Genomic DNA, 27,259 nt, shown 5'->3' with positions numbered 1-27,259 from the left:
TCTTCCCTCTTACTTCTTTTTCCTGTCCTTTTCATTTTTAGAAAAGGTCTTGCTATGTAGCCTTGAATTTCCTGGCCTCAAACTTTGCTTCTGAGAGCTGTGCCCAGAAGGCTTCCTTTCTTTTTTGTTCTATTTTACATTTTTTGTTTTGTTTTGGTTTTGAGGCAGGATCTCACTGGCAACCAGTACTCATAGAGATCCACCTCTCTGCCTCCTCAGTGCTGGGATTAAAGTCAAGTGCCACCACAGCTAGCCCTTTCTTTCTTAATCTAAATGATTTGTTTTATGCTGCCTTTTGTTATTGTGGCCATGGGAAGTATAAACAGAGAGCTTGGGGCATTTAGAAATAGTGTTTGGGTGCAGTAGGCTGCTTAGCTGGGCCTGAAGAATAACAACTGTTGGCATTTTTCCGTCTTGGGAACCTTTTAGGAAAGGAGGGAAAAGCTTGCTCCACAGTGTGTTGTTTAAAATGTAGTTCATATCACCACTTAAGAAGTCATAATAAAACCAGTGATTTTTCCCCCCCTTTTTATTACTGTTGTTGCTTTGAATATTTTATTTGAGTTTTTTTGGGGTGTGGTGTGGGGGCTTTTGAGATAGGGTCTCATTAGGAAGCACACATGTCCCGATAAAGTCCTAATCCTGTTGCCCTTGCCATCCAAGTTATGCACCACCCACTCTCTGTCCAGCAGTGCTTGAATGTACAGCAGGGCAGCAGAGACTCGGGCATGTTGTCTGTCCTCAGACATCTTCATTTCTATCTTGTGAAGTCAGTGATAGCTCTGAACAGATATGGGAGACTCACTAGTACAGTAACGCACGTCTGAGATGGCAGAGCTAGATCCTGAACGCAGGCTAACTGCATGGTATTGACAGTGGAGAGGCCTCAAGGAGAGTAGCAGATTCACATCCCTCGTCTTTGACCCTGTCTAGCATCGTGTCCTGGGAATCCCACTTAGGATTCTTGAGAGAATTATTCTATTCTTGAAACTTTTTGGCTCATGATCTATAGTATGTTATGTTCATCTTATATGTGTATGTGTGTAATAGGAACAAGATTCTTGGCACAGTACTTAACTTTAAGTATGCAACGTATCTTAATATTTTTTTTTTTTGTTTAATTTCCTTAGAACGTGCCAACTGGAACCCATTGTAATTGAGTAAATGCTGCCACAGTGCGCTAGATGACCTCACTGACTGCACAGAGCTTCACTGCCCACCAGTGTTCTGTGCGGCAGCTACACTGCTCACCCCTCCCCCACTGTCAGAATCCCTACTCTTCAGAGTTTACTAGGAGACCAGTCTATTTATGTGGGTTGCAGTTACTCGTACATTTGGGTGGGAGGATGAAAATTCTAGATTTGTCAAATCTCAGTCCTTTCCTTGAAAACAAAGGAGTTGAGATGGAAAATACTGTTGAAAGGTGGAACAGAAAGAGGCAAAGAAGCCTGTGCTGTGCAGTTGAGAATCAGAGGACACTTCCTTTGTGAGTCTCGTGTATTACAGACAGTCTTTCTGTCGTACTCACGGATAGTCTCCGCCTGCACCCAAACACTCCTGCCTGCTGAGCCATCTGACCAGTCCAAGAATGTCCTCAAAAGTTCGTAGGGTTAGAAAGAAAAGAATTATATTGTGTTGTAATTATCAAGATAGGAGTTTATGCTGTAGCTCTGTGTGCTTTCTGATCGTTTCATTGAGTAGGAGGTTCTGTCTGAGCTAGCGTTTTGTCATCATTTGAAGCGGTAATAAGATGAATGGTATTTCAGGATAACTGCAACAGCGGGACTCAGATTTGGAGACGGTGCTGACTTCTTTGATACAGAAACTGCGAGTTACTGTGATTTGATGTCCCTATAATTAAAGCCAATGCTAAATTTTAATTTAGAACTTTGGGAGGGAGCCCTTACTCTGCGCACAGCCCTCTTCCTCTGGTTCCTTGCCCTCTCGTTGCCTTTCAGCTTCTTTTCCTCTCTAGGTTAGGCCTAGTTTGATGTTTTAACTGCTTTAGTACTAGATCTTTGAGTCCTTTATCTTTGTATTTTTAAGTCCCTTCCCACACTGCAAAATTCCTATGTCTGCTACCCATCAATTCTTTAACCATCATTCCTGACCCAACTTTTCTTCAGGCCCTGAATTATTACTTCAGCTTCTCACCTGGGATCCCTCTCATTTTGACACTAGATTCTGCCCTTCCACCTTGAGCCATCTGCTATAGAACGACCGTTCTTCAAGGATGACTTCCTTTCTTACATGACTGTTATTTTCTGTTTTATTTATTTATTTATTTTTGTCTAAAACATGCTTTTCTTATTTCTTCTGTCTCCACTTTGTAATTCCCATGCCAAGACACAGTTAATCAGAATAAAGGCAGGGATTGATGTCTCGTTTTCTTACTCCTAGCATGTGATACTGGCAAGTGACAGGTGCTTATTATTAGAATACTTGTTATGCCTGTTGATTTGCTTGTTTACTGGCTAAATGAGTGACGTCATCTCTTCAGGGCATTGAATTGAGTGGCACTTCTGATGCAGTGGGCTGGTTATAATGACTGCTTCTTTACTTTGAGGAGGCAGAGATGTTATGTGAATCATCTTAGTTCTATTTTATGTTCTGTGATCTTGAAGGGATAGTTGTTCATACTAAAGAGCAATTTCTAAGTGTCTCTGTAATGTAAGGCAAGTTGTGTAGTATCAGCTTCTGGCTCTTACTAAGGGAGGTTTGTGTGGCATTGTTAACTTCTCACAGTCAATAGTATCAGTCATTTAGCTATGAATCATTAAAGGCCAAATGAAAAGGATGGGGAGGCTCTCACTCTTCCAGCTATCCAGACGGCAAGGAGTGGAGAGATGGGTACCCAGCATCCTGCTGGTGGCCACACCATCCTTCTAGGTTGCGGTTACTTCAAGTGACTCACAAGTTCATACACATCCTTGCCATCTGAATTAGTGAACATGTATCCTAACATATTCAGTTGTTTCCCAGAGGTTTTTGTATGCAGTTTTGGTTAGTTAAAATAGAAATTCTTATGAGAGCATTACTGAGTTCATGGTAATTTGTTATCAATGGGTATAGTCTTCTTGTTGAAATTCAGTCATTTTGTTGCTGTCTTTAAAAGAGGTCCTTAGAGGTAAAATGTTGTAGGCCAAGATGAATATTTATTAATTATAAAAATTTTAAGTTATGGTAATGTATAATATAAAATACACCATTGAACTATTTTGATGCCAGGCATTGTGGTGTACATTGTTAATCCCAGCACTCTGGAGGTTGAGTCGAAGGGCAGCCTGGTCTATATAGCAAGTTCCAGAACAGCCAAGACTACATAGTGACATCCTGCCTTTAAAAAATTCCATCTTCATCATCCTCTTCCTCCTCCTTCTTTCTTCTTTTTTTGTCTTCCTCCTTCTTCTTTCTTCTTTTTGGTCAAATTGAGCCTAATGATGCAGGCACCAAATCTCAGTTCTTTGGGAGGATGAGATAGGAGAACTGCAACTTTATTGCTCACCTAAGCTATAAAATGAATTCAAGATTAGCCTGGGCAGCTTAATGAGACCCTATCAAAATAAGAGTATCAAGAGGGCTGAGGATTAGCTCAGTGGTAGAGCACTTGTTTAGTTATGTTCAAATCCCTGAGCTACATTCCCCAGTAGCGGGGGAGAAGAGTCAGTGGACAGTTGTGTGGTCTAGACTGTATTTCTTCAAACTGTGTGACCACTCGTACCATCAAGCTCCCGGTCTTGTTCATCTGGAGAGCATAGTACATTAATAGTCTCAGAGAGCCTCGTTCTGAAAAAGACAGTGTCACTTTGATACAGGAGGTCAGTCCTGTAGTCTTTTTGCCTCATCTTGTGCAAGTTAGATTTTGATTTTTGAACATTAAAATTTATTCCATTCACAGATCTTTTTATCTAACAGATACTTAACTATCTAGGAGTTACCATGGAATGACATACAGAGTAGAAAAGACACACATGATTCTTTTTCAACAGAAGCTTGCAGGCTAAAACAGAGCCACACCAAAAGCTGATTACTGAAGTTGGGTGGTGGTGGGACACCTTTAATCTCAGTATTGAGGAGGCAGGTAGATCTCTGTGAGTTTGAGGCCAGCCTGGTCTACAGAGCAAATTCCAGGACAGTCAGGGAGGGCTACACAGATTAATCCTGTCTTGAAAAACAAAACAAAAATAAACAAAAACAACAGCAAAACCTAGTTACTGTTATAAGGATTCTATTCATAGAAATGGAGAATGGTGACAGAATGTAACTAAGATGGGGGGGGTCTTACGTTTGAGTATGTATGTGTATTTATACATGCTTTCATACGTGCCTGTATGATGCAGGTCAGAAGACAATTTGCAGGACTTGGTTTTCTGCTACCATATGGGTCCCAGGTACCAAATTAAGTTCAACAAGGTTGATAGCAAGTACCTTAACCCATCAATCCATCTTGCTGTCCCTAAACTAAGATAGTTTTGGAAATGAGGCATAGAAATGAATTTAAGGGGCTGGAGAGGTAGCTCAGCAGTTAAGAGCACTGGCTGTTCTTCCAGAGGACCCAGGTTCAGTTCCTAGTACCCACATGGCAGCTCACAACTGTCTGTAATTCCAGTTCCAGGGGATCTGACTTCTTTACACCAATGCACATAAAGTAAAATTACTAAAAAAAAGGGGGGGGGGAGAAATGGATTAAAGTGGCCAATGGCTTCCTTCAATACAAAGAAGTTGGGAAGAAATAAAGGTAGAAAAATATACGTTCTTGCAGGCCAGAGCTTTAAGTTTGAAGGTATATTAGTTAATTTTCTTATTACTGTGACTCTGACAAACAGCGACTTAAAGGGAGGAAGGGGTTGCTTGGGTTCAGAGGGGAGCAGCTTTGCCCATGGTACAAACCAAAAAGCAAAAGAGAACGCCAGTGGTCATTTGTTAGTCGCTTTGTCATCTTTATTTAGTCGGAACATGACTGTGTCCCTGGGATGATGCCACCCACATTCAAGGCCAGTCATCCTTCCTCAGTTAAGCCTCTGGAAATCCCTCCCAAATACACACACAGAGGTGTGTCACCTAGGTGATCCTTAATCCAATCAAGTTGACAGTGGAAATGTCAGTTTCATAAAGGCCCAGAGAGTTTTCACCAGTAGGGTGTATATCTCATTTCTCTAGGATCTTACACAGTTTGTTCTAACTTGTGTGTAATACTCCAAAAAGAAAATGTTTGTAACAGCTTGGGAAGTTGAAACAGGACTTGTTTTGCACGACTGAATTCCTCTTGAAAGACATATTGCTATGATTTATTCAATCAAGATCATACCCAGTAAGTGGTTGAGTCAGAATTGGCAGCTGGGCTTAGGACTCAACATATCAGATTCCCTCTTGAAGGCTTGGCAGAGGTATACATTTCTTCACTTCCTTTCTTAAGACAAGTGCCAGAGTGTCAGATCTGGACTCAAACATAGTTGGGTTTTATTGGAAAAGATGTTTTTTGCATTTCTTTGCATTTAAGATTGCATTATCTGGGTGGGAGTGGTGTACACCTTTAATCCCAGCACTTGGGAAGCAGAGGCAGGGGAATCTCTTGAGTTCTAGGACAGTCTACAGAATGAGTTTCAGGATAGCCAGGCTACACAGAGAAACTCTTGTCTCAGGAAAACAAAACCAAAGACAAGACTCCATTAATAATTAGAGGTTCCAAATCCATGTTAGAAATTAGGAAATGTATAAAGGATACATTTTAGGACTGGTGTATCCCAGGGTACATATCTGGACGATGTGGGTAGTTCCCGAGGTGGGGATGGTGAAATGGACACCCCTGCACAGGGCGCAGCCACTCCGTTTGTGAGTAGTTCCCGAGGTGGGGATGGTGAAATGGACACCCCTGCACAGGGCGCAGCCACTCCGTTTGTGCCTACCACTGTGCTGTCCTCACTCCGCTGCCGGAGGACAGGGCTCTCTCTGGAAAAAAGCTTTGAATTAAAGGGAACATTTTTCTCTAAATTCCCAAGAACTTTGGTGGTGAGTGCTATAAGGAAGCCGTCTAGGAGACAGCATGGGACAGCTCCACATTCGTATTCAGAGTTCACTGCTTTCTGAGATCAGTGCCTTGTGCGTGTCAGTTCTCACTTCTGAAAGGCTTGGTACTAAAAGGGTTTCAGGCTCTGGAGAGGAAATAGTTCAGTCAGTAAAGTGCTTCTCACACAGTGTGAGCGTGTGAACTTGATCCTCGGCCACCACAGAACAGCCAGTGGTGCTTTTTAGTCCAAAGATGACATCCTGGGGCTCACTGGTCAGCCTAACTCCACTTGAGAGCCCCCCCCCCCCCCGAAACAAGGTAGACAGTGGCTGAGGAATGCCACCTGAGGTTGAGATTTTCAGATTTCAGAATATTTGGATAGACTTTAGTGGTTGAGGGTCTCTAATCTGAAATAGACCCAAATCCATTTTGGAGCATTTCAGGATTTCAAAATATTTTGGACTTCTAAATTTTAGACTGTGATATTCCTATTTCTGTACTTTACATAATCATGAGGATTATCAGAAATAACTATAAAGGGTCTAGAATGGTTTATTGAGGAGCTGAGAGTATGGTAAGTAGCAGGTGCTTTTGGTGTGAGCATAGCTTGTTATCTGCTATAGCACACTGTTATTTGAGATGACACTTTTGAAGCACTCCCTCAGGTGCTGGCACACAGTAATTGTAGTCATATTATAGCCAAGTCAGTACTAAGAGTGCTTTTCGGCCAAAGGCCCTTTTGTCCTGTTGGAGACATTTAGCTCATGTACAACCCTGTGGAAATTAAGTGGGCAGTTACTTTCAAAATAGTAGCCTCTCTGTAGGCTTCCTTAGGCCCAAAGTGTAAGCAGTTTTAAACTTTTCTCTAAGGATGTTGTTTTAGGTGTTACTGCTCACTCTTCTTCATCAGAGATACTCGTAGTCATCTGAGTGGAGAGCAAGGACCACGTTCAGTGCATAAAAGACGTGCTCAGTGGATGCTCATGTGAGTCATGGCTGACGAGAGTTTAGTTCTAACTGTAGGTAGCGCGTTGGTTGTTGTGAACCACAGTTGTCTGTGCTGAACCTGCTGCTAAGCCACCTTCATACATTTGACTGTGGTCGCTCCTCACCACGTTCTTCATTGTTCTAGCCCTCTTTAGTCACTTGAACTTTTATCTATTTAGTAGTTTGAGTCATTCCTTTTAGCTTAATTACTTAAAGAAAACATAACTATTGTTAAAAGGAGGAATCTAGTTTGACTTCTCATAGGTAGAATACAGGTCTAAGATACTATGGTATCCCAAGCCATATCATATATTTTAGAATTCAGATTAAGAATTCTTTTTTTTAATCATTATTCTTATTTTATGTGCATTGGTGGTTTGCCTGCATGTATGTCTGTATAGAATCTCCTGGAGCTGGAGTTTCAGGCAGTTGTGAGCTGCTGTGTTGATTCTGTGAATCAAGCTCTGCTCATCTCTCCGGCCTCTAAAATTACTTTGAAGTGTGCCATTTTAGGGTTAAACATACTGTGTTACCTTCCTTACAGTGTCTGAGGTAGATCCCCTAAGAAGAAAACTAAGTGGTTTTTCCTCCCATGAAGCAGCTGAGCACGTGTAGTGGGTGGGGTGTGGAATGAGTACTATAAATAACCTGTGTCAGCTCGGGGCAGGGTTTTCTGCCACACGAGGTAAGTTCAGGTCAGTTTCTGCCACCAAAGGAGTGGCAAAAGATTTTAGTTTTCAGGGTTTTTTGTTTGTTTGTTTGTTTGTTTCTTTCTTTCTTTCTTTCTTTCTTTCTTTCTTTGGGATTGTGGTTTGTAGTCTGGTTTTCTATGCTTTATGTTTAAAAACCACCTATGAGTGAGTACATGTGATAATTGTCTTTCTGTGTCTGGGTTACCTCACTCAAATGATGTTTTCTAGCTCCATCCATTTTCCTGCAAAATTCAAGCTGTCGATGTTTTTTTCTGCTGTGTAGTACTCCATTGTGTAAATGTACCACATTTTTCTTATCCATTCTTTGACCGAGGGGCATTTAGGTTGTTCCCAGGTTCTGGCTATGACAAACAATTTGCTATGAACATAGTTGAGCACATGTCCTTGTGGCACAATTGAGCATCCTTTGGATATAAACCCAAAAGTGGTATTACTGGGTCTTGAGGAAGGTTATTTCCTAATTTTCTGAGAAATCGCCATACTTATAGCCAAAGGGGCTGTACCAATTTGCACTCCCACCAGCAATGCAGGAGTGTTCCCTTTTCCCCACAGCCTCTCCAGCATAAGTTGCCATCAGTGTTTTTGATTTTGGCCATTCTTACAGGTGTAAGATGGAATCTCATAGTTGTTTTGATTTGCATTTCTCTGATGACTAAGGATGTTGAGCATTTCCTTAAGTGTCTTTCAGCCCTTTTAGATTCCTCTGTTGGGGGTTCTCTATTTAGGTCTGTATCCCATTTTTTAAATTGGATTATTTGTTGTTTTGATGACCAATTTCTTGAGTTCTTTGTATATTTTGGAGATCAGCTCTCTATCCGATGTGGGTTTGGTGAAGATCTTTTCCCATTCTGTAGGCTGCCATTTTGTCTTGTTGACTGTGTCCTTTGCTTTACAGAAGCTTTTCAGTTTCAGGAGGTCCCATTTGTTAATTGTTTTTCTCAGTGTCTGTGCTACTGGAGTTATATTTAGGAAGTGGTCTCCTGTGCCAGTGCATTCAAGTGTACTTCCCACTTTCTCTTCTATGAGGTTCAGTGTGGTTGGTTTTATGTTGAGGTCCTTGATCCATTTGGATTTGAATTTTGTGCATGGTGATAGATATGGGTCTTCTTTTCATTCTTCTGCGTGTTGATATCCAGTTATGCTAGCACCATTTGTTGAATATGCTTTTTTCCCATGGCTTTTACAAAGTTCTTTAGCTGAGTGTGCTGTGCATTCCTTTAGTCCCATCATATGGGAGGCAGAGGCAGGCAGGGTCTAGATAGCAAGTTCCAGCATAGCCAGTATCCCATGTCTCACAAACAAAAGCCCCAAATTTTTAGAGTTTTTTTTTTTTTTTAAATGTGTATGAATGTTTTACCTACATGAGTATATGAGCACCATGTAGGCCAGAAGAGGACACTGGAGCACCTAGAATTGGGATAACAGGTGATTGTGAGCTGCTTGCTATGCGGTGCTGAGAACCAACCTCAGTCCTCTCCAAGAACAGCTAGTGTTTGTAATTGCTGAGCCATTCTCTTATCCTGAATAAAGAATTTTCTTTCTTTCTTTTCAGAAACAGCAGCCAAAACCTTGTGTTGAGAATGGCAGAGGATAGTGCCACTCTATTGCAGCAGTTACTTAGACAGACCAGAAGAGTGCAGAGCCAGGCAGCAGTAGCTCATCTCTGTAAGGTTACATTTGCTAGTAGTTACACAAACAGGCTGTAGTTGTTAATAATGGAAACTAGTGTTAATTTATTTTACTTAGCTCAGTCATTTTATTGTAATCAGGATAAATTTGTTTTTGTGTGGGTTTTTTATTATTTATTTATTTCGGTTTTTTGAGACAGGGTTTCTTTGTGTCATAGCTCTGGCTGTCCTGGAACTTGATTTGTAGATCAGGTTGGCCTTGAACTCACAGAGATCTGCACGTCTCTGCCTCCTGAATGCTGGGATTACAGATGTGTGGCACAACTCTCTGGCAGGTATTGTGTTCTTTTTTTCACACTTCCTTTGGAAGTCTCCTGTGTTGCTCACGGTACAGCTCATCTCAGCTTCGTGCTGTCACAGCCAAGTTCTCGGCAGCTATGGCTCTGAAATCTCGTGGTTTTGATGACACTGATCTTACACGAATTGGAAAGCAGGCATGCAGGTGCAGCCTGAAATCTTACCACTTGGGCAGCTGATGCAGGAGAAATGCTGGTTTGAGGCCAGCCAGCACCGCTCATGAGCTACGGATGGGCTTCCGAAGCATAGAAAGACCCTCTCCAGAAATGACAGACAGGTCTGGGGAGATGGCTCAGTGGGTAAAGCACTTGCTGTGTAAGCATGTAGGCCTGGTTCAGATCCTGAGAGCCCGTGTAAAGCTGAGCACGGTAGTGCACATCACTTTCTTCATTATTACTAAGAAATGATTCTGTGTGTATGGGTGTTTTGCCTGCATCTATGTCTGTATACCATTTGTATACTTGGTGTCTGCAGAAGCCACAAGCGGGTGTTAGCTCCTGGAACTGGAGGCTATGAACTGCTGTATGGGTGTGGAATTATACATTGGTCCTGGAAGAGCAACTAGTGCTCGCCAACTGCTGAGCCATCCTTTAATCTCAGTCTGATTATGAGAAGATGGGAGGCAGGGACAGGAACATTCCTGAAAGTCCCTTGGCCATCTGACTTAGCATTTGCAGTAACAACTGTCTTAAGGTGGAAGGTGTGGTCTGACACCTGAGGCTGTCCTCTGACCTGCACAAGTACACCATGCCATATGTGTCATTTTCATACATGAAAAAGACTTCAGAGAGAGTGGTGTTCTCTCTCTCTCTCTCTCTCTCTCTCTCTCTCTCTCTCTCTCTCTCTCTCTGTGTGTGTGTGTCAGTGAGTGAGTGAGTGATATGTTTACACTGTAGAGGCCAGAGGATATCCTCAACTTTCTTTTTGATATGGGTTCTTTGTTGGCATGAATGACCATTGAGTTCCAGGAGTCCACCTGTCTTCACAATTATAAGCTTATATCACTATTCCTGGCTCTAGAACAATTTATATTTTAAGAAATTTATTGCACTTTTTGTGTACATATATGAGGTGTCTATGCCACTTTAACCATGTGGGTCCTAAGAATTGCACTCATTCATCAGGCTTGGTTGTAAGTTCTTTTACCTGGTGGACTATATTGTGAGCTCTAGAATAGTTTTTGTTTTCATCTTATTTTATTTTTGAGACAGGGTTTCTCTGTAGCTTTGGAGCCTATCCTGGAACTCACTCTTTATACCAGGCTGGTGTCAAATTCACGGAGAACTGCCTGCCTCTGCTTTCTGAGGGCTGGTATTAAAGGCGTGCGCCATCACCACCTGGCAAGAACAATATATTTTTAAGAAAAATGGAGAATATATATATATATATATGGTAGTCTCACTAGCGAGTCACTCAACAGGAAGAACATCCCATAATATTTTTTTCTGGTCTTACAATATTTTATAAAGTAGTCATCTGTTCTGCAAAGATGATACATGGTAGTTTTCCTTCATCTTATATAATATTTGTGTGCCAAACTTAACATAATTTGCAAGAGCCTAGCAAATAATACAGTTGTTCAGATAAGAAAAGGGGCGATCATGAGGTGGGTGATTGCAGTCCTTGTATGGGTCTTGTGGGTTTGTATTTATAAACCTCACAGTGAAGTTGTTTGTAATTATATTGCAAAGGAAATGTCTGTGATGTCTTCAGGATTCTGAAATTGAACTATAATTGTATTTTGATCTACAAACACAACAGCTAGAACTATTTGATGCACTTGGTCCTATTAGGGATATACTTTAGACTTTAAGTCAGCACTTACGGGATGTTTTCTTCTCCTTCTCTCTCTCTCTGCCCCCATTCTCCTTTCCCCCTTCATAGCCCCCTGAATAAATATTCAACCTCACCCTGAAAAAAAAAATCGGCACTTACGGACAAAATGTGTTTCAGATTTTGCATGGCCGCTGTTGGGCAGCTAATCGCCTACAGAGGGTATTTCCCATTTCAGGTGCATCTTATCTTACATCCTGAAAAATGAGCCAGGTGTGTGAGCCCAGGCCTTAGAAAGCGGCAAACAAGAGGCAGAAGTGGGTGATTTCCGAGTTCAAGGCCAACTCGGTCTACACAGCAAGTTCCAGGACTGTCAGGATTGTATAGTAGCACCCTGAATTGTTTTTGCTTTTAGGCTAAAACTGTAAAATATGGGATAAAAATTGAGTTTGCTACCTCTATATTCTGACTTAGTTTGCATAGTTATTTCACATTATCATGTCATTCTTCTGTTGGTGTATTAAAGGCTTGTGTGTGCCTGTGCGTGCGTGCGTGCGTGTGCAAGTGCCTGCACATACATGCTTACGTGTATATGGTACTAGGAATGGAATCCAGGAGGTGATGTAACTAGACTATAAAAGTCACAAGTTCAGTGGATCCAGGTTGTAAAGGATGGTGGCCGTTTTTTCTTGGAATAACAGCATGAAATCAAGTATGTGAGGAAATTACAATGAGAATAACCTCTCCATTATAACTCAGTGTTATTTAATATTGCTCAAGTGTTTCTCTGAACACCACCTCCCATGCTGCCTAAAAGTATTTGAACTATGCCCAGTCTTAGGAAATAGTTCTTATAAGTGACCATTGTGAAAGAACAAATGATTGGGCTTGAAGTTACCAGGATACATTCAACATGTGCATTAAATTTTGTTCCTTTTCCAAAATCCTAGGGTATGGTAAAAGAGTTGTTAAAATACATAATCCATAAGCAGTGGCGGGATCAATAGCAGCTCAGTTTGTGGAGCTGGAAAGCAGATGTTGATAGGTTGCAGACCCCAGAGGCGGGTCCTAAGTTGGCAGTGGGAAGGGCGCTTGTTACCTTTGCAACCAAGGTCAGGCACCCAAAGGAGGCCCAGAAACCAACCAGTTAGGACCTAGGTTCTCTGCTGCTATTTGCTCCTTCCCCACCCCAGCCTGATGGCCGTCCTCTAGAGGCCAGAAGTGGGCCTGGACTGTGCACAAGGTGAGTTCCACTGAACACTGGGGCCCAGCCCTTCACACAGGATAGTAGACGACTGTTCTCGGGGTGATCTAGGGATAAAGACTTGAGATGACTGAGTCTGGCGTTCACCTCAGAGTCCATGCTGATCACCTTCCAGGAAGCCTGTCAGCTCCGGGAAGCTTTAGTCAGCTCCTTGGGAAGTTCCACTTGCACTCAGGAGCCAAACAGCTCCAGCTTTCTGAGGAGAGGCTCTAATATGGCTGATAGAGACCAAGGGAAGAAAGTATTAAAAAAAACCCAACAAAAACCAAAGAACTATCATCAGCATCCACAGAAATAAGGGGTAGCATATCCTTGAGCAAAAATAGGGTGCTAAAATAAGAAAGGACAACAAGATGACATACAAGGGCTCTTGAAATTCAAAACACGATGGCTAGGGTTACTTCAGTCCTGGTGATTGTCTGTGGCTGTGAGTACCGGCCCATGACATCCTCCTCACCGAGCACTCTGGCCACCGTAGGCTAACATCCTTCAGCTGTGCTTCTCTCTCCTCTTACTGTAATAACTGCTATCTTAAAATTATATTATTTGGGCTGGAGAAATGAGGCAGTTAAGAGCACTGACTGTTCTTCCAGGGGGCCAGATTTAATTCCCAGCATCCAAATGCAGCTAACAACTGTAACTCCAGGATCTAACAAGCTCACACAGACAAAAATATGGGCAAAACATAAAATAAGTATAAAATAAAATAAATGCACATAAAATAAAAATAAATTTTAAAAATTAAATTATTTGCTCTTGGACTTTACGCTTTCATTTTTTAATTGTATCAACCATAAATAAAATGAGTTTCACTGTGTATGCTCTCTTGTCCCATGTACTACTACTGCTCACTGGCGCTCATTCTCTAGAACTGTAAAACCTAATTTAGAATTTAAAAGAAAGAAAAGTAGCATAGTTATGGCTTTCTTCTGGTCCTTTTTGCTGAGATCAGGATTAAAGCCATCCCCTGTCACCAGTGATAAGTAGAGTATGGGGTCTTGTGACTTCGCTGGGCCCTGGAAACCTGAGATGTCCTGGACAGCTGTTTTCAAAGTGTTGTGACTGATTCACTGAAGAACATACATGACTTTGTAGATGTGTATATTATCTATAATAAAAATTTTGTTAGACTGACTTACCTTTTTAAATTTTTATCTACTCATTCATTTATTTATTACATTTATATGTGTGAACAGGGCATGAGGAAGTCAGAGGGCAACTTGTAGGAGTCATTTCTCTCCTGTGTGGGTCCTGGGGAGTGATCTCCAGTTAGCCTAGGTCATGCAGCTTTATAGCAAGTGCCTTTACCCACTGCGACATCTCAAGGCTCGCCTACCCTGGCTTTCACAGTGATCCGAACTGTGTTTTCTTTCTTCCTGGTCTAGGCTGTCGACAAGTACTTCAAGCTGCCTCATGCTTCTAGTAAACCACCCCGAATTTCAGGAAGCCTTGTGGACTCCTCCTACAAAACATTAAGATTTGCCTTCAGGGCCTCACTGAAAACTGCTATCTACCGCATAGCCACAACGTTTGGTGACCATCTGAAGTAAGTTTACCCATCTGATCCACACTGATGGCTTATCTCAGGAGTTCTGAGAGCTGGCTACAAGAAGGCTTGAGGATTGAAAGTTTCCTTATAGGTCTTTGATGGTTCTCTGAGAGTAGAGCTTACATATAGACTTGGTATTTGTGTTTAAAATTTTTGTTTATGATTATCTTTGGGAATGTCTTTCAAATGATAGAAAGTTGTAAAAGCAACAAATATATATATATATATATATATATATGAATCAAATCAAATATATGAATGATATATTTGATACATTTAAGTTACCAAAAGATACTTAAAGGAGAAAAAAAATACTGAGTGCCTTTCCAGAAAGCATATTAAAAATAATTCTCTTTTTACATTTTGGTCAAGAAACTAAGACTTGGGTATTTGGGTGAGCAAAATATTCCGTAAATGAGGCTGTGGCGCTTTGTGAATCATGCTGGAAAAACACCGGCAGATCACAACACCTTCAGAAACTGAACCAGAGAGAAACCACAAATGCCAGGCCTGTTTATAGTTAGTTTTCATTGATGTTTACTGCTTCGCTCTCATGAAATGCTCTAGCTGGACAGGATGAAGGATACTGGTTTCCCAACTAAGCCGTGTTTATTGTAATTAGTTCTAGAGGGCATGAGAGGTTGTCTCGCCTTTCTGTATGCAGTCAGTAACAGAATACTGTATACCGCCTGCTTTGGTTTTCTTTTGCTTCCACGGCACAAGGCAGTAGCAGTAGCAAATATTCCTGGCACACGTTGGTTCTGTGTAAGAATAGAAAAGAACTGTAAATGACCCTGTATCATTGAGACGTTTATTTGTTTAAAAGCAAACAAAAATTATATAGTAACTTCCATACCTTTGCTGTCCAATATGATGGCATGGATTGTAGCTTTTTGTTTCTTTTCTAAACAGTTTTGTGAGGGACAGGGGTTATCCTAATTACATGGGTGTGTTAGCGGAGGCACGGAACAGTTACGTCTTGTCAGATAGCACATTTATACCAGAACGTGAATCTGAAAGGCGATCATAATTGCTCCAAGATTCTGTCTTCTCAGGCCAGGTGGTGGTGGTGCACACCTTTAATTCCACATTTGAGAGGCAGAGGCAGGCGGATCTCTTAGTTCAAGATCAGCATGGTCTACAGTGAGTTCCAGGACAGTCAGGACTACACAGGGAAACCCTTTCTCACCTCCCCCCAAAATCTGCCCTCTTTCTATTTGCACTAGTCTGCCTCTAGGATGTGAGCTGGCATATAGGATGTGCTCCCATTGTCCTCACTGGTGATAGAAGATGAGTAGGTGTGTGTGTGTGTGTGTGTGTGTCTACTGACAGCCAAAGTGGACACAGGAGTGGAGATAAGGGTTTATTAGCTAAGAAAGGTAGGTAGGTGGCTGATTGAAAGTTCTGAGGATGAAGTTCTGTTTTTCTCTTTCCTCGGAGGAAAGCTATATTTTATGTCACTGACACCGATGAGCAAAGTCAGGACAGAGCCGAACAATAGAAAGAGTCTTAGCTCTGGAGTTGCGAAAACGTGGGTTTATGTCTGGTTACAGGATTGCTGTCTGTCATTGTGTGGAAGTTCCTGAAGCAGGTTAGCCAAGGTTGGGTCATCCAGGTACCCAGTTATAGAGCCAGCATTCAGACTAGATCTTGCTAACTCTGGTTCTAGCTGCAGTGTCTGCACTCTTAACTAGAGAGAGTCATGTGGTCCCTGTAGATGAACCTGTATTAGGCTCCGACTTTGCTTTTTTTTTTTTTTTTTTGTTGATAGAGGAAAAAAATGGGATCATTTATCTATGTAAAGCCCAGCATCAATATGTGTTATGCCTGTGTAATTACCTGTGTGAGTTCACCCAGAGCTCTGCCCTGAGAACCAGATACAGATGAGGGAAGCTGGGTTTTTGAGATAGGGTCTCTCTATGTAGCCCTGTCTGTCCTGGAGCTTGCTATGTAGGCCAGGCCAGCCTCCAACTCAGAGCTCTGCCTGTTTCTGCTTCCTGATTGCAGGGGTCACAGATGTGAGCCACTGTAGCCAGCTCCATTGTCTCATAATTAGGCAAATTTGGTTCACTTCCAGCTTATAGCATCAAAATGTACTTGAGTGGCAGAGCTTAGAACAACTCTCTACCTTCTAATGGAGGGAGAGTTAAGGGGCAAGATGTTGGTTAGTTAGTGACAGCCACCTCATGAGTACCTCCCTAGGTGGCATTTTTCACAGTGAAGTGGCTCCATTGGAGTTTCTCTGGGGATCAGGAAGCATTGTAGAATAATCTGTAGCAAAGGCATTAAAACAGGACTTCTTTGGTACTGAAAAGGGTGATCTTCAGGTGTCTGGAATCTTAATGAAAAACTAGAAGCTGGGTGGTTGTGGTGATGGGCACACTCCTTTAATCCCAGCACTCAGGAGGCAGAGGCAGGCGGATCTCTGTGAGTTCAAGGACAGCCTGGTCAACAAGAGCTAGTACCAGAACAGGTCCCAAAGCTACAGAGAAACCCTATCACTCTGTCTCAACCCCCCCCCCCCCAAAAAAAAAGCTAGAAAACCACGGGTCGTGGCAGTACACACCTTTAATTCATGAGGGAGAAGCAGGCGGATCTCTGAGTTTGGGGCCAGCCTGAGTGCAAGTTCCAGGACAGCTGTTACACAGAGAAACTGTTTCAAAACAACAAGAAAAAACTAGAAAAATCAACATTTTTGTTATATTCAATTTTTGTTCAAAAGTTTACAAAGAAGTTGTGTACTAGTTGTAGGGTGTATTTGCCTGCATTCTGCCAAGATAACATGCTTTTGTGAGGGAGAACTGAGTCCCCATCCATAACATAGTGTATGTTCAAAGGGAGAAATAAATCCAAGCCACCAAGCTGTTACCTTTGAAAACGATTAATGGAATCTATTGTGTTTTAACCAAACATTTTAGTTTAAAGGATTTTATATTAAAGGCAATTCAAATACTCCACAATTCAAAGATAATGTTTGAATCTGGTTTGAATAAAATAATAAAATCCAGAAAATCTACTGCAGGGCCTGGAACTCTGCACAGCAGGTTCCATAGTAGAGCAGGTTAGAGCGATGCCTGCACTTGTCAGTCTGAATTTGCTCTGGTCTTTCGGACGGTAGAAACATGCCATTGCCCAATGCAAGCCCTTGCCTTCATTAGATTGAAAAACGTTTTCATCCAGCCTTTTCAGAAGTACTAAATAAGTGAAGATTTCTATTCATTTTTAATTGTTTTGAAAAATATTGACTCTGTGCTCTGTGGTTCACTTAATATGCTTAATGTAAAATAAAGCTTATGCTTTGCATTTATGTTTCATTTAGTGCTGTGCAAGCATCTGCAGAACATCAGAAAAGACTTCAACAGTTCTTGGAGTTCAAAGAATAGTTAAGTAATATAAACTGTGTTCATTACCCTGCTGATACAACTACAGATGGGACAGTAAATGTTCAGCATTCTTGGATCAGAAGAAAATGGACTAATTAGATGCTTCCTTTGTCGTGGTGCTTGCTTTGAAAACTATACTTTAATGGGAGAAATCATGGAAAGAAATTCTTAGCAGAATAACCGAAAACTGCCTTTTCTGTACCAAATGCTTTTTGTGTGTGTGGTATAATAAAATCTTTATTCAGTTTTACAGGAGCATCTATGGCAGCCAAGCTGTCTCTCGCTCATATAACTTGATAATAATTACTCACTTTTTTTTAAGAATTAACTTTTGAAAAGAGTGGAGCCAGCTCAGAAGTTAAAAGTAGGGTGACTTGATACAGTCTTTCCTAATCGCTTTAAGAGTTTAGCTCTTTGTAAACTCAAAATACGTAAACTTAAGATTAGTTTGTTTACTAAAGGATAAAAATGGTAACAGTGGAGAAAAATTCACAGTAAAAATATTGTCTACAGGACATATTTTGTTAATCTGTTAGGTTGTGTTTTTGTTTCCAGGGACAAATTAAATTTGCATGATTGTCCAAAAAGAGTCTCAATTTACAGATGCTAACTCTATATAAAGGAATGTGGAAAAATCGAGTTCTTAAGTTACACGATTAAACATTCACATTTGGTTTTTGAGAAATAATTGAGCAACATCTATGAATTCATTTGTTTTATGCTAGTAAACGATGAGAATATGGGCATTTTCCAGCCAGTTTTGCTTTCTTTTTTGAAACACCGTTAGACGATTGGCAGAGGTTTTCAAATGAGGGAAAAGGATTTGTAAGAAGACCTTGGAAACTTCTCATTCCCCTACTGTTTGTCTTCACCAGATCAAATTATGCTGTGAGTCTAGTCTGTCTTCACACGGGGAGCAGCCGCAGCCGTGTTAACTGGCTAATTAAAATATAATAGGACAATCTTTAAAGCCAGAAACTCACAGTCCTCAAGTAACTGTGAAGCCAGTGTGTCCGAGGCACACTATACTCAGGAGCGTGTATGTCCCAAATGTGCATGTGCTCATTTTATGACTTATTAGATCATTTCTTTGGAGATAAAACATTGGAGGTCCTGCTGGTAGATATTCACTGGACTAGCTTTGGACTAAATCCTCCTTCATAAATCAGATCCTTTCCTCTTATCTTTTCCCTCTAGTGTCCCCAAAAGATTTCCTTTAAAGTCAGCACTGTATTGTGTATGAATCTGAAATGTGATGTATGTGCCTAGCCTTTGTTACCGACATATTATGTCTTTATGGTAGTGCATTTTAACTCCAAAACCTGTCACCCCTTCAAACAGCACACGGCAAATTATAAATGAACCCTGCTAGGCTTAAAAGTCTCCTTATGGAACAATTCCCCAATTGTCAGGTTTTGGTTTTTTTTTAAGTATCCTTCGACCTTGTGTATGAAGTTGGCTTGATGCTTTTTTCAGTGTGAAAGTTGGATTTCCAGTGTGTTAGTTTCTTAGAGATGACTAGAGAAGCATGGCTAGATAATGGAGAACTGTTGTGTTCTGTGAATTAAAGCCATAAGCTTCTTATATTCCCTGACTGCCTCTGACGGCAGCATTTCAGGAGACAAGCCCTTAATCTTCTGTTTCCATAAAGAACCGTGGCATGTAACTCACAGAAGAGAGCGATTCCTTTAAACTTTGACTTACTTCTACAAAATGTCTGGTTTGGTTTAGGTTCTTCCCATTTCCACGTCTTCTGGGTGAAAGTGTATTTGATAGCAGTATGAATATTTCTGGATGTGCTTGCTGTGTATGAGATAGAGACCACAACACTGCCCCTCCCTTCAGATCTGCATTGCACCTGGAAGGTGGCAGGGGTCAGCCTCCTTCTCCATTCTCTGTGGTGGGCGAGGGTATTCTTCCTGCACAAAGGAGGACCTGAGGGAGGCCGAGAGGAGAGAATCATTTCCTTTGGTGAAGTTGCTTCCTGATGACAAGTCTACTGATGTGATGGCCTGAAAAATCAGTCTTTGAAAACCTTCCTCTGGCTGTGAGTACAAACATGATTTTATCAGCACCTATGTTGGCGACTCTAATGGGACTTTGAGAACCACAAAGCTGCTTTTGCCGAGTCGTGGGAAGCTTGTAGAATAAACCTTATACTGGAGAGTAGACATGGAGAAGGCACGCTGGGATCCTGTGCTGGATTTCTTCATGAGTGTTTGTGTGTCTTCCTGTTACTATTTATGATAATCTCTTTATATCCTTTTGTATGTCATTGATACTGAATTGGTTGAAGAATAAAATGACAATTCTTAACTGAGACAGCTCATTGGAGTCTGAATCTCTGTGTGTTTCCTTAGCCATTGCAGGTTAGCCTCGGAGTTGTTGGTATAAAACCTGCACAGGATTTAACTTTTTGAGTAACCAGCTTTTGCCCTTAACCAGCTGGTCGGTTGGGTGATCTGCATTTACTAGTTCTTTCAAAGAGCCTGCATTCTGCACGCGCTCTCTCCTTTTTTTGTCTTGGCTTTCTTACAGAACTAAACAAAGAGTGCAGGTGCTGAAAGCTGTCTCTTAACAGAGGTTTCTTCTCTTGCCAGAATAATGTTTCTAAACAGACGGGATTCCCCAGCTAACAGTTCCTTCTGTAGGCTTTACTTAATTAGTTTGACCTTCACCTCTAGGGAGCTGGGCGGTAGGTGTCTTGCTCTTCCAACTCTCAATCATCTTTTAAATCAAATCGCTTTACATATTCATCAGTTACCAATCCAACTAGGCTTAGCAAGTTGTTCATTACCATTCTAATTTTTATGACTTTTAGCCTAATTAATTAGTTTGTAGACAGAGCCTTCTGTGTGGCCAGGGCCGGCCTCAAGCCATGGTAATTCACCTGCTTCAGCCTCCTCAGTGCCAGGTTCTGTACAGGTGTGTTTCATGCCTGGCCTCTGCCCTCATTTAAAAGTAAGCTGAGGCTACAGGAATGTGCCACCGTGCCCAGCAGTTATGAGACTCTTACAACCGTTAGGAACTGATCCTTGTTCCCTTTACCTGACTTTGGCTTTTTGCAAATTTTTCTTTTTTCTTTTAAAATTTATTTGTGTGTGTGTCTGTGTGAGTATATGCCATGTGTACACAGATACCTGTGGAGGCCAGAAGAGGGCACTGGCCCCCCTGGAGCTGGTGCTACAGGTGGCTGGGAGTTGAACTCAGGTCCTCTGAATGAGCAGCAAGCTCTTTAGAATGAGCTTTGACTTCCCACATAGTCTGTGTATGTCAGTATGATCCCTCACCTCTCTGCCACACACCAAATGTTTGGGCATTCTTTTTTTGGGCCTAATTGGTATTACATCAAGCTGAGCACAGATTTGCCTCCCCTTGGACACGAGATGCTCTACTCCTTCCCTGGTTTCCATCGCCGCCGTCAGTATACTTTCACCTGCAGTCCTGAAACGCAGGGAGAGTTCATTTGGATTGTCAGCCTCTCTTCCTGGAGCTTTTCATCTTTAAACATGGAGTGACCTTAGGTGTCCTGGTGCTAGCCCACTCTGCTGGGTTTGAGCAGCTGTGCAGCCGCTGCTTGTCAGTGGGTGCTCGTGTTCCATCTGGCTTGCACCCACAGCTTTTCCTGGATACTGTTGACCTTTCCTCAGAAGTGATCCTGCTGGTAGCGTGGTTTGGGAAATCCTACGGGGTATCACTGAGAAACAATTGGGAGGTGGCTTCTCGGTCACAAATCTTTACCTTGGTGGCTTTTTGAAGTTATGTTGGCTCCTGATTTATTCTTTTGTCTCTGAATCCACTGGTTCCTTTCTCACAGTCTCATTGCTCTTAGTTACCAGACAGTTTCCACCCCAAATCATCATAGGCTGGACAAGGCACAGAAAACGTCAATGAGCCAAAGAATAGGTTGCATCTAGGCCCCCTGAAGAACTCGAACACTCAGTATCTCCATGTGGTTCTCTGCTTTCTTTTCTTTCCCTCCGACTGACTTTCTACTCCTGCTTCAGCTGCCCTCTAGCTCCTGAGTTTCCATGTAATGGAAACTGACCAGCTGTTTCTGAATATCAGCTGAATTCCTGATGGAAAGAAATTGGTCCAAGTGGATCAAGTGTCCAGTTATGCTTGAGGCCAGGCCATGCCTTGCTAGCATGGCTTCTGAACAGTCTATCTTTACTGATGAGAGCAAGGTGGAGGGTAGAGGTGGGTCCCCAGGATAGGAGACAAGATTTGGGACTCAAGGCCTTCAAAAGGACTTTGTCCTTTTTCAAAAGGGCAACAAGACCTCTAGTTAAATTGAATTAAAATGATCTCTCCCAGTACCTCCAGGTTCTAGCAGAAACTGTCACTGTCCTCTGGAGGAGAGCAGCTCCCTGCCACTGATTTCCCACAAGCACCAGTTCAAAGTAACCAGACACAGGAAGATGGCAACTTTAGTGAGAACCAACAAAAGCAACAGGCGATCCATATAGATGCAGAGGGTTTCCCAATAGAGCTGTCAGACATACCAAAGTAATTAAGATTCCTCGGTGGAATTACAATTCAGTAGAGAACTGGAAACCATGTATATACACAGAATTCATGCAATTCATTTTTGTTTATACAAACAAGATTTAAAAAAACCATAAAAATTCTGGAATAGAAAATTATCCTGAAAGGAGTTTATTAACCTAGTATTTTATATTCAGTTTTTGTTTGTTTGTTTTGAGACAAGTAGCTCAGGCTGGCCTCCAGCTTGTCTGCTTGCCTCCACCGCAGGCACCTGAAACCATGGTGGGTTTATGTCGTGCTAGGATTGAACCTAAGGCTTCGTGTGTGTTAGGCAAGTGCTCTACCAACCGGTCCCATATCCAGCATTTGTCTTCAAATTTGGTGGGGGTAAATAAAGACATTTCAGACAAAACATGAGAAATTCTTACATGAGAAGCTTTCTTAGGAAGTAGCTTTTTTCACCTTCAGAAAAATGGAAGGATGGTGAGGAAAAGAGAAGCAGAGAAACATGAGCACTGATTTAGAAAACAATGTCTTGCGGGCTTCTAATATGTAGAGGATTAGTATAGACTCAGAAAGACAGGTGAGTCGGCACTCGGGAGTGGAAACGCTCTCAGGTCTTTACAGTGTCGGGAAAGACCAGCGGTAGGCTGTTGGTGAGGTCGACTCTGCGCTGTGTGCTGTGGAGCTCCAGCGGCTCGCATGCAACTGCCGTGATCGCCAAGCTGTGCTACCATGACCAGCGTGGCAGGCTTCGATAGTTAGAAGAGGTGCATTGTAGTGTAGGGATAACCACTCAAAGAATAGAAAAGAATGCATGAATGAAGATCTTAAAGCCAGGCACAGTGGTGTGTTTAGTCTCCGCCACTCGGGAAACAGAGGCAGGCAGATCTCAAGAGTTTGAGGCCCGTTTGGTCTGCAGAGAGAGTCCCAGGACTACACAGAGAAACCCTGTCAAAAAACCAAACCAAAACCAAGAACCATCCTTAAACAATTTAAAAATCTTTTTGCTATTAATGAGAGACACATGTAAAAGTATAAGGCTGGATATGTTGGAAATAAAAGGCTAGGAAAAGATAAAGATGACAACATTTATAAAGCCAAGTATTACATATCTTGACAAAGTATACCTTAAGGCAAAAAAAAATAAAATAAAATCTTGCTATAAATTAAGAGAAGTGCTTCAAAAAAATTCAGTTTTTCACAAAGACCTCAGTACACCTGGTAACAGCCTCAAAGTACAAAAAACATTAGCAAAACCAATTTATCTAAATTGCTCAAGGAAGATAGGTGTTCAGTACTGGCTAGGGAGATAAAAAATGAAACTCATGAGATACCTTTCCATATTTATCAGAGAAGGACCGATGTGGAGAAAGTAAAACTCACAAAATGGTTGAAAGGAGTGAAAAAATGGACAAAATCTCTCCTAACACTCAACAGGACCTTTCAGTTCCACCTACTGGTAAAAGCCCAAGGAAATCAAAGCGTTGTACGCTCCAAAACCATGTAAGTCTTCAAGATGCTTCTGGCAGAATTTCCCCACTAGTCAGAATTGCAGGATTTGGGTATGTAGCCTTGGCTGGCCTGGAACTTGCCACGTCAAGAAGACTGACCTTGAGTTTGCAACTCAAATTCCCTCTGCCTCTGCCTCTGGAATGCCTCTGCCTCTGGAATGCTGAAGTACAGGTGTGTACAGCTTTTCTCGGTTCTTTTTTTTTTTTCTTCTTCGATTTTTTGAGACAGGGTTTCCCTATGTATCCCTGGCTATTCTGGAACTCACTCTGTAGACCAGGCTGGCCTTAAACTCACAAAGATCCATCTGCCTCTGCCTCCCGAGTGCTGTTTTTTTTTTTAATTATTATTTTTTTTAAGATTTATTTATTTATTATGTATACAACATTCTGCCTCCATGTATGCCCACATGCCCAAAGAGGGCGCCAGATCTCATAACAGATGGTTGTGAGCCACCATGTGGTTGCTGGGAATTGAACTCAGAACCTCTGGAAGAGCAGCCAGTGCTCTTAACCTCTGAACTGTATCTCCAGCCCACAAGTGCTGGGTTTCAAGGTGTGTGCCACCACTGCCTGGCCGTTTCTTGTTTTTTAAAACCACAATTTCTCTTTGTAGTTGAGGCTGACTTAGAAATTGCCATTCTGGGCTTACAGGTAAGCACCACCGGTGAACTAATCTCGCAGTGCCAATAGTCATCCCAAGAGCAAACTGCGGCAGTGTAAAAGAACCACTTAGACAAGGGGACACATGCCATGATTGCTTTCATATGCGTTTCAAGAAAAGGTAAAAGTTAATGGTAACAGAAGTCAGGACGGTGCTAGGGGGAGGAGGTTGTGTACTGACGTGGAAAGGAATGAGACAAACGGAGCTTCTGGAATGTGTGTCTTCACTTGAATCACCTGGGTGTTTACCTCATTGAATTGAGAATGTAACGTTTGTATACTTTGACATACATAGTGCCTCAAGGAAAAAAATACATGAAGCCTAACAAAACTACAAGGAAAGGCATTAGAACAATGTTCTAATGTTCATTCATTAGAACAAGGCATTTTATCTTTTCCAGTTCTAGATGGGACATTACTTTAGGCATCAAGGTTGTGGAAAACGACCTAACGATCCACACGCAGCACTGCACCTGCCTCCCGAAGAACCGCTACTCTGAAAGACATTCATGTAGCATATTCGCAAATCCGGCCAGATGTTGGTTCAAAAAGCAAGACTCAACCAGTTTCTGAGGATTTAAAATTAAAAGTATGCCTTTAATTTCAGTACTCGGGAGGCAGAGGCAGGTGGTTCTCTGAAGTTGAGGCCAGCCTGATCTACAGATCGAGTTTCAGGGCAGCTGGGCTGCACAGAGAAACCCTCTCTTGGGAAAGTAAAAAATGAAAGAAAAAAAAAATGTCTCAACCTGGCATGGTAGCACACACTTTTAATCCCAGCACTTGGGAAGCAGAAGCAGGGCAGAACTGTTGGAAGCTAGCCTGTTCTATCTACTTAGTTTCAGGACATCCAGAGCTACATAGGAGACCCTGTCTCAATAAATCATAGATGCCTCAGTAAGGGCACCAAGGTAGATCCAAATGATAGAGTATCCAATATATTTTGAAATTTAAAAGCTTTGCTTTTAAATCACCCACAGCCCAAGAAGAAAATTTGGTATATATTAGAAGAACTATTTTTCAATGAGTGATTATGTTGAAACTTGTGAGATTTCTTTAAATATTATTAGAAAATAATATATTAGAAAAGAAAGGCTGGACATGAATGTGTTAAGTATGACTTCAAAAAGCTAGAGGCAGTGTGCTCCCTGCAGTCTGCCGTCGCTTCCAGTGCCCGAGCATTGCACTCTCTGGTCATCAGGCTGGTCTCGGGAGTTCCTTGGGTTCAGGGACCGTGGCTCATTCATGTCCCTAGTGCCTACTACAGTACCTTGCACGTGGTTGATCTTTGTTCAGACTCAGTCTCGTCACCGTGTTAGGGATGTTATTAACCCAGGGTCTCAGACCTGGTGTTTATGAACCTGAACACAGGATGAGAATGAGCTGAGTGAGGCTGACTGGTGCAAGGGGCAGGCAGTTTGTTTATGGGAAGGCAGAAGGCTGAATCATGATACAAAGTCTCCATTTTTAGCAAGCCGGACACTAAAATGAGGATGGTGGTGGCGATGATGCTACAGTGACTGCCAACCTAAAGCACAGCCCTGTGATGCCAATTTACCACTCCTGTTGGACCTCACACCTCAGGAGATGGGCGTGTACTCTAGATGTAAACTTCCCAGCCAACAGACAGCCTGGAGGAAAGGGTCCTGACTGCTTCCTAGCTGGGTTTCTGGGCCCTCTGTGAAGAGGATTGCGGGGCTTTTTAAAGCCTTTGTAGTGAGCTGTTCACTCCAGCTGAGTCAGACATGGGCTCCCAGGGATTTTTCCTTCCTTTTGTTGTAGCGTTCCTAATGATGCGTTCTGACTTTTTCGCTCTGTTTTCTACACATTTGTCACCACTCTGCGTTTGGATCTTCATGCTGGAAAATCTGAGGCTTACATGGAAGATTGATTTTTAATGCCCCTTGTGTTGTTTTTCTGCTATAACATTTGCATGCAATTATGTTATTTTAAAAATAGGAGACCATGGAGCTTGAAAGAAAAAAAAAAGATTCTTCTGGGTGGATGAGCAAATGGAAAGGCTGGCCTTTAATTTTGTTAACACCCCAATTACATCGTGGTAACCCTTATGAAGATTTCTGTCCCTTGTAATGCAACACCTGGTGTTTGTTGCAGCGACAGGGAGGGGGTCTTGGTAGACTCATCCCTTGCTCAGTCATGGAAGAGGTGATCAGAAGGCTCATGTTTTCTCTGGCCAGCAGAGGTCACTATTTCAGAGACGTTAGAGGGAAATTTTCCATAGTTCTCATGCCTCTTTTGTTTGCAGGAGAGAAGTTTTTAAATTCATCCCCCCCACCCCCGATTTCTAAGTACTTTACAAAGTGAGTTGTTCATATATATTGTGTTGAAAAGTGGAGGTAGCTTGAGAAGGCTTCTCTAGGCAACTGCTTACACAGGGATAATAGCTACCATTTATCAAGCACCTACTACATGCTGAGGGCCGGTGCTCCGCTTGCTACAAATATTATCTTTATGTATGTAGCCCATCTGCCTTTCAGGTTTCTTGAGTGACTTTGAGGAAGACGGTGGGGAGGGGAAGTGAAATGATTTGTTGGGTGGATTTATGGAAACTATTTTACCAAAAGAATATTTTAGTGGAGCCAAACAACAATCACACAGCATGTATAAGGTACGTATATTCTTTTTCCACTTTAAAAATATTTATTTTTATTTAGGGGTGTGAGCACACATGTACGCATGCCACAATATGTGCAGGTGCTTAGTGAAGCTGGAAGAGAATGTCCGAGCTGGAGTTGGAGTTACCAGTGTTTGTGAACTGCCCAGTGTAGATGCTGGGAATTGAACTCAGGTCCTTTTGAAGAGCAGTAAGTTTTTTTTTAACTATTGAGCCATTACTCCAGCCCTTTAAAACAAAACAAAAAAAATATTAAAACAAACCCCGGTGATTACAGGACTTTGTGTATACCAGGTAAGCACTC

The 27,259-nt window shown here is 41.9% G+C and overlaps 1 protein-coding gene across 5 annotated transcripts in view; it reads left to right on the top strand.

Annotated features, from left to right (window-relative positions):
• The window catches only part of Ndc1 (NDC1 transmembrane nucleoporin), a 64,359-nt gene that overhangs the window by 27,660 nt on the left and 9,440 nt on the right, over positions 1–27,259 (top strand). For 4 of the 5 annotated variants that reach the window (XM_050136223.1, XM_050136222.1, XM_050136219.1 and 1 more), the window contains one exon: positions 14,115–14,275. In XM_050136223.1, coding sequence (XP_049992180.1) covers positions 14,115–14,275 — 161 coding nt within the window. Of the gene's footprint in view, positions 1–14,114; positions 14,276–17,597; positions 19,984–27,259 lie in introns of those variants that run through there. The other variant, XM_050136221.1, reaches the window with a different exon arrangement.

This window comes from Alexandromys fortis, unplaced genomic scaffold, assembly GCF_014885135.2.
Source record: "Alexandromys fortis isolate MF-2015 unplaced genomic scaffold, M_Fortis_MF-2015_v1.1 scaffold_13, whole genome shotgun sequence".
In the NCBI taxonomy this organism is placed as follows: Eukaryota; Metazoa; Chordata; class Mammalia; order Rodentia; family Cricetidae; genus Alexandromys; species Alexandromys fortis.
The sequence above is the reverse complement of the archived record's forward strand: the minus strand, read 5'-3'. Positions and strand labels throughout refer to the sequence as shown.